A 7,947-nucleotide genomic window follows, 5' to 3' on the forward strand; every position below is an offset into this window, starting at 1 on the left:
ATGCATTTTAGTCACATGATTACATAGGCTATAATTACACTGTTACTGTTTTTTCTTATATAATATCACATAATAATCAGAAATTAGACTCCCCCAGAACAGCAAAAGTATAGCTTTTCTATCCTGAGTGTTTTTTTGTAAATGCGTCCAATATCGGACACATTTCAATCCCAAACCGAGAGAATATCGCTCCTTTATATTCAGTTTTGTTTTTTGTTTTTTTATAAATCTCCACATGCTTATTATAGGCCTATATCCTTGTGATATTTTACCAAACACTACATTCATATTCTGATGTTCAAATCACAAAAAGTCCCAATCAGCCCCAGTATTCTGCCTGAATGCAAATATAGGCTATTTAAAAGGACTAAGATACCTCAAATGAACTCTACTTTACAAACCGGACGTGGTTTATGAGCACTTTTAGAGGCTGTTATAGGCCGGGCTGCTTTCTTGCCTGTATAGGCTTGAATTATAGCACACGCATTTATTCAATAGGATAAACATCAGATCTGTTCCCTCTACGGAGTCTTTCAAAGCACAGCTCAAGACCCACCTCTTTTCTTTGGCTTTTGAATGTACTTGAATTGTGATTACTAATTGGCCTTTTATAATGCTCATTATAACAGTCTTTTACTCATGGATTTTTATATTGGTCTCTGTCTGTGGATATGTGAGATTTTGTTGTCTGCACTGTTGACCTGTTTTTATTCTGCCTATGTCTGTAAAGCAATTTGGTCAGCTCATGTTGTTTTAAATGTGCTATAGAAATAAATTTGACTTGACTTGACTTGATAGTGGAAAAAGAGGGGAAATATAGTAGCCTAAATTTTATGGGATATAAGTGCCTGTCTTGGCTGAAAAATGGTCCTTATTTATACCTGGAGAGTTTGTGAGCTGATTAAACTCATAATAAACGCAGTTTATATCTTTATCTAAAGGACATATGGTAATTGAAAGATTGATTTTTGTCATTATGTGAGCTGAGAAGACTGAATCACAAATGGTCCGATAAAGGAAGCACCAACATTATAACTATTTTAAATGAAGAAACAGTTGTCTTTTTTTATTCTGACTATTTTAACTCTGCTGACACCTGCGAGCTCGCGATGCTGTGCAGTGGAGCGCGTGGGCGGTGCATCGCGAGCGGTGGGAGGGGGGGTGTCCACGCTCACTCACTGGTGGCATTGTCATGGAAACTAGACCACCGCCTCGCTATTGTCTCGCGCTCTGCACAAGTTTATTATAAACACCGCGCGAGCCGCAGCGCGCTGTCACACGGAGCGGAGCGCGAGGAAGGAGAGACAACCAGAAGAGAAGAGAGAAAACATCTGGATTATTTACCAAGAAAACACCAAAAAAACAGACGCATCACAGTGAAATACTGAGAGGAGTTTTGAATAGACAAACCAATATTTGGAGATACTTGGGAGACGCACCAACTCTGACTGGTTTGAACATTATTCACTCCATCTCCTCCAACACAAGGCTGCTGAAGACACACCCGAGCATCTCTTCTCTCTGCTCTCTCTTGCTCAGAGTTCACCTCTTTGTGTTTGCAGCCCCGGTGTGTTTGCAACCGGCTCCTCTCCACATGTATAAGATGGATTACTCCTACCTGAACTCCTATGACTCCTGCATGGCGGCCATGGAAGCGTCGGCCTACGCGGACTTCAGCTCCTGCAGCCAGGCCAGCTCCTTCCAGTACAACCCGATCCGGAGCGGACCGTTCTCCAACCCGGGATGCACTCCTCTCAGCACGGCCAGCTGCACCCTGGGAGCCCTGAGGGAGCACCAGCCCACTCCTTACTCCTCAGGTAAAACACACACACACTAAAATAACAGTAAAGAACTGGCAGCAGGGTTGCCTTTATGTTACTGTAAAATTAACATTATTATACTGTCGCTGAAATTTACAGCTTTGTACTGTTAATGAAAAATACAGTTTTTTAAAATTAATTTCACAGTATTTTAAAGTTAATTTACTGTTTAAGATACATTATATAGCTGTTTTTTCACCTTTCTTTTACATTATCTTACTGATTTGTTTTAATGCACTATTTATTTTTTTTACATACATTTCAATAAACATAATTTTTTGCCTAGATTAATAGACTTAGCAGGTTACAGACACAGGAATAGTCACACTAAATACAATTAAAGGCACTTGTTAGGAAAAAGGCTATAATAGACTTGTTGACACTTTTCCCCAAAATGTCTGTCTATAGCTGGCTACAAGCACAGAATGCAAACCATAACAACATGTGAGTGAAGAGCAATAAAGCTAATTCACAGATTTTACAATCATGTACAATGTACAAGCCTCACATGTGCAGATCAGGTCCCAGAATTAAAAAAATACTGCATGAAACTGTTATTCATGATACTTTAGACAGTTGATCAGCAGTAAAGTGCTGTTTTTTAAGAATGCATTATAGTTCAGTTAAAAAACGGCCTATAAGCGTAATTTAACAGGTTTTCTTTTGTATTAACAGTAAAGCACTGTTTTTAGCAATAACAGGTTAATACTGTTGAAATCCTGCTGTAAATTAACAGCAATTGTTTACAGTGTAGCCCTCTGGTTTCTTCTTCTTCTTCTCAAAGTCTGCAGGGACATAAAGAAAGGTTACTTTATAGGATGTTGGTCATTATAGATGTATAAAATAGCGAGGAAAGAATATAATATAATAGAATAGAACGCTTCATTGTCATCGTATTAAATACAACGAGATTCACAGTTTGCCATTTCTGGGCAGTGCTTTAAAACAAATACTTGACAAGACTAAACGAGGCAGATAAAACATATAACAGGTAAAACACACAGTTATAAAGCAAATAAAACAGGTAAAGTAGATGTAATAAATTAATATAAACAGAATTGTTACACTAGAAGTATAAAATATAAAAATAGATGTAATGTAACCAGACGTAATTGCACTTGTAAAACAGGTGAAGGTTATATAAGCTTACAGGCCTACATTTAGTCGTCTCCGTCATTTTCTCTGTCTTGAGTTGCGACTCAAAGCTTCTATAAGACATTTTAAAAACAGGTGAAAAAAAGAAAATGTGTAATTTTCAGCTCTACTTTTCGTTATTGATGACCCAGTTTAAGGCCTAAATGGTTTTACATGGATTTTTATCTTATACTGAACTTCATTCCTGATTTAGAATTAAATCACTGCTAAAACAATTTATAGAGACATCTGCCAAATCAATCAATCAATGTAAAAAAAAATACATATTTATGTTATTACATTTTTTAATGATGACTTTGAAAAGTGAACATTTATATTTCTATAGCCTACTAATTTGGACAATATCTTATATGCAGGCTTCAATCTACAATAGCCTAAATCAGAAGACTTTTATATAGGCTAAATAATAATAATAATAATAATAATAATAATAATTAATACGTCGTCTAAAATTTTTTTCGAAATCAACCTTGATGTATCACACACACACACACACACACACACACACACACACACACCTGTTGGCCATATAGGCCCACCTAACAGACAAATTATTTGGGTTTGCAATTATTCATTTGTCTGCAATTATAATTCTTAAATTTAAATTTAATTTATGATTTTAAACTAAATGTCCATTTTGTTCGTTTTATTTTCTTAAAGCAGTGAGGATCTGCTCCTTTCTGATTGAGTTTCTAATTTGGACAGGCTTACAAATACACCGACATGTAAATAAAAAAATAACCTAAATACATTTTAGTTGCAAACTGACATTGTGTTTATACTGACTAAGGTACACTTTATTATAAATGTAGGCTTTTATTGTAAAACATTGTATAAATTCGATAAATAATCAGCCCAACTATATTAGCCCAGTTATAAGGCTGTGACTAATTTGAGGCTAAATAATTTTTCTTCACATCCAAAAAAACTCTCAATAAACATAATAAAACAGAAACATGTTTTTAGGCTAAATAGAATAAAATGTAAATGTATACATTTGTCTTTTCAGGTTTTTTTAATTTTTTTTTATAAATTTGGCCTGTTATAGGCCTTCCGCTTACAATCTTATTATATAGTCTCATTGGCCCTGACAACAATTTAATCAATTTATCAATAAATTAATCCGCCTTCCACAAACCATTAACTACTGTACAAATACAGCCAGCTGTTAATTGATGTTTTATTTTGAAAATCCGACTCATTTACGCACAGCCTCTCCATTTACGCACGGCCTCTCCACCTCTAATCCATGGCCTCTGCTGATTCAAACCATTTTATTTATTTTTTTATACTTTATTTTCCCCCTTTTTTCAAGGCTGTTTTCATATATAAACAATCCACTGTTTGTTATTACAACAGTCTATAAACCAACTTTTAAGTAGATGAGCTTTACAGACAAACCCATCAAGTACACTTAGAGAAAAAACAACCTCAACATTCAAAAGCAAAGAAAAACCAAGAAGAAAAATAACAATAATAATGACAAAAAGAAAGAGTAGAGTTAAAAACAACAACAACAAAAAAAAAAAAAAAAAAAAAACACACAACAAACACAAAATAAACAAAAACAATAATAATACGAGAGTAATAATAAATTAAATCAACAAATAAGTTAATAGATTCAAAATTCTAATTCTAAAATGATTCAGACCATTTTAAATGTTGGACCACTAACTAATCAGATTTATTTCCCCCTCACAGTCCCTTACAAGTTCTTCTCGGACCCCTCTGGCCTGAACGAGAAGAGGAAGCAGAGGCGCATCAGGACCACCTTCACCAGCTCCCAGCTGAAGGAGCTGGAGAGGGTCTTTGCAGAGACGCACTATCCGGACATCTACACCCGAGAGGAGCTGGCTCTGAAGATAGACCTGACCGAGGCGAGGGTACAGGTGAGAGGAACAGGCTTTATACCTCTGCTTTCATGAATAAAGCTTCAGAACACACCAAGCACAACTTCAATTAAGGATCATTTACTTCTGTGTGATGTTATGATTGTTATTTGACAGGGAAAGAAACTCGCTAACAGTTTCTTTCCCTGGGCCATACGGACACTGAACAAACAATAAATCTGGGTAATATTAATACACTGAATGTAAAATACATTTGTCTGTGCAATATATCATTGATGCAATATACACCTCAAGTGCAACTACCATTTATTACATCTACCCTACCTGTTTTACAAGTGCAATTACCTCTGTTTACATTACATCCATTTTTATATTTTATACATCTAGTGTAACACTTCTGTTTATATTTATTTATTACATCTACTTTACCTGTTTTATTTGCTTTATAACTGTGTGTTTTACCTGTTATATGTTTTATCTGCCTCGTTTAGTCTTGTCAAGTATTTGTTTTAAAGCACTGACCAGAAGTGGCAAACTGTGAATCTCGTTGTATTTAATGCAATGACAATAAAGCTTTCTATTCTATTCTATTCCATATGCTGTGTCTTTACTCATGTATTAATGTTACCTGTCCGTTTGTGTTTTAACAGGTGTGGTTTCAGAACAGGCGTGCCAAGTTTCGTAAGCAGGAGCGTGCAGCCAACTCCAAAGCCAACAACTCTGGTGGCACCACGGGCAGCAGCTCCAGCAGCAGCTCTGGAGGGAAGAAGGGCGGAGAGCTGAGATCTTCATCAGATGATGATGAGTCCAAAGAGTCCACTTGCAGCCCCACGCCCGACAGCACGGCCTCCCTGCCGGGCTCGGCCAACGGGAACTTGGGCAGCCCTGCCAGCCTGAGCCCAAGCCCGGCTCCTATCAACAGCGGCTACGTCAACACCTCCAGCTCTCCGGTCCTCCAGGGGCTGAAGCCGCCCAGCTGGTCCAACCTGGGGCCGTCCAACCCGGCCGTGGCCCAGCCCGCTGCCCAGACTCAGGAGATTCTGAAGGCCTGGCAGCCGGCGGACAGTATGACCGGGCCCTTTGCCGGAGTCCTGTCCTCCTTCCACAGAAAACCCAACCCCGCCATCAAGACGAACCTGTTCTGAAGCACAGAGGAAGAGAAACAAACATTGTGCTGTCTGCTGGAACAGTGAGGAGTTTGTTGTTGAGAGAGAGTCAGGACTTACCCATTATAACGCTGAATTCACTGGTGTAGTCTGCTGTCAAAACTGATTCAAAGCTCAGATAATAAAGTCAAAAGGTCAACATCTCTCACCCCCAAAATATGATGCAACTGCACCTGCAAAGCTCCGGACATGGTCAGTTTCCTTCATGCAAATGACTCAAACTCTTCACTTTCACCCTCAAATCTGTTGACAAGAAGTCACTGTTCCTCAGATAAAACTAAACACTTCTATTTAATGATGCAACACTAAAAGGATGTTTGTGTGTAGCTGAATCAGAACATGCTTTGACTGATAAACACATCAGATATGCATACACAGTCTCTTCTAAACTCACATTCCCACACTCTCCGGACTGCATTGCAACAGTTCCCCAGCGGCTCTGATGAGCATGGCGGTCAGGTACGAGTTTAAAGCAGAAATCTAAACATCACGCTCCAGTCTCTGCTGGGGAAACTAAACAAACAAACTTCTACCCTCAAGCACAACTTCCTCTAAAGCTCCCCCTGACACACAGACTCCCAAAAGAAGAGAACAGGGTCCCCCCCTAAACTAAATCTCTTTGCCGAGCACCCCAAAATCCAATTAGAGCAGCCGGGTCCAGACCAGACACCTCCCCAGTTCATCCCTTTCTCCACCTCCTCCTTCTTTATTGTAGCAAGTCCTGACTCCCCTACTCCTCCTCTCAGGCTTTATGGTCCCATCCCTTCACTCTCTCTGTCCCATCATGCCTTTCTCTATCAAACAAGGGGGCACTTTGTTAAAACTCAGCAAAGGGAAAGTATAGACGGCTCCTGCAGTCTCCTGCCCTGTTCTCTGGGTGGAGAGAGGTGAAAAGATGTAGTTATACACAGAGCAGAGTGTAACCTACAAATCTGTCAATCTAATTATAACTGACTTGTACTGTTGGTATCATGGTACTACAACTGGTTTCTCACTTTCGTCCATGACTGAAGAGTTTTTGGATGATTCTCCTTGCTGGACTGATGGGATCAAATGAGTTTGTTGCTTGTGTGAACTCTGGCGGACTAACAACTCATCATCCCACTCTGACTCTCTCATCAGTTTTTTCATTAACTCTCCGACAGCCGACAAATAAGGGACGATCTTTCTCAGAAATGCAACGCAAGCTGGTCAAATGTTGGCGATTTAGAGAGAGAGAGAGAGAGATGCAGACAGCTACTGGAGTTTTCTACTGTGTGTCCATTAATACCCTGATTTTGTTCCATCTTTTTTTGTTGTTGCAAAAAGACAAAAAAAGCAGCCGTTTGTACTTTCTCTCACCTTGCGAAATTGCTTGTGTATCATCTCTATTTCATTTTGTAGCAAATCACTGAAACAAGACTGATTTCAGAGCTGACTTTTTAAGGAGTCCAGAAATCTACTCAAAAAATGTATTTATTAATATTCTTTATTATGTCAGTGAGGAAACCCACAATTTCTTTGAACTGCTCCATGAAATTTTGTGACTGTAAATTCCGTAATTAGTAATATAAATATTAGGTAGCCTTTTTTTGTTTATTTCTCTTATGTTGCTTTACAGATTTATTTCATTGCGGAGCATCTGTCTCACAGACGTCCATGAAAACTATGAATCGACAGAAGCTCTAGTGAATGAGAAGTTATAGCACTACTCTGAATATTCTAATAAATCTACATTATGGAAGCACTACGTGACGCGTTTAATGATCTGGTTTCTTGTGTGTAACAGAGTGTGTTGACGTTCAGAAACTAACAACGCAGTTTTCATGAACACTGGGGGGTTATGAGCTCCTGAAATCATAGTTAAATAAAAACGTAAATGACTATTTTCATTTTACCGTACACTTTTTTTCCCCCTTTCCTTTAACGAGGCATGTCTACAGCTCACGCACCAAAACTGTCTCATCCTCTCAGCTT

At 38.5% G+C, this 7,947-nt stretch overlaps 1 protein-coding gene across 1 annotated transcript; it reads left to right on the forward strand.

Moving 5' to 3' along the window:
- Positions 1 to 1,262: 1,262 nt before the first annotated feature.
- On the forward strand, positions 1,263 to 7,717 carry phox2a (paired like homeobox 2A). Its single transcript, XM_074641816.1, has 3 exons — positions 1,263 to 1,817; positions 4,677 to 4,864; positions 5,476 to 7,717. The coding sequence occupies exons 1-3, from the start codon at positions 1,595 to 1,597 to the stop codon at positions 5,968 to 5,970; spliced, it is 906 nt and encodes a 301-aa protein (XP_074497917.1). The 5' UTR covers positions 1,263 to 1,594; the 3' UTR covers positions 5,971 to 7,717.
- The last annotated feature ends 230 nt before the right edge of the window (positions 7,718 to 7,947 follow it).

Source organism: Sebastes fasciatus, chromosome 7 (genome assembly GCF_043250625.1).
Source record: "Sebastes fasciatus isolate fSebFas1 chromosome 7, fSebFas1.pri, whole genome shotgun sequence".
Lineage (NCBI taxonomy): Eukaryota > Metazoa > Chordata > Actinopteri > Perciformes > Sebastidae > Sebastes > Sebastes fasciatus.

Bases quoted from the DNA above. Each gene is read 5' to 3' on its own strand.
- phox2a (XM_074641816.1), top strand. From the start codon at position 1,595: ATGTATAAGATGGATTACTCCTACCTGAACTCCTATGACTCCTGCATG. The intron at 1,818-4,676 runs GTAAAACACACA...TCCCCCTCACAG, and splicing joins GCCCACTCCTTACTCCTCAG to TCCCTTACAAGTTCTTCTCG. The intron at 4,865-5,475 runs GTGAGAGGAACA...GTGTTTTAACAG, and splicing joins TGACCGAGGCGAGGGTACAG to GTGTGGTTTCAGAACAGGCG.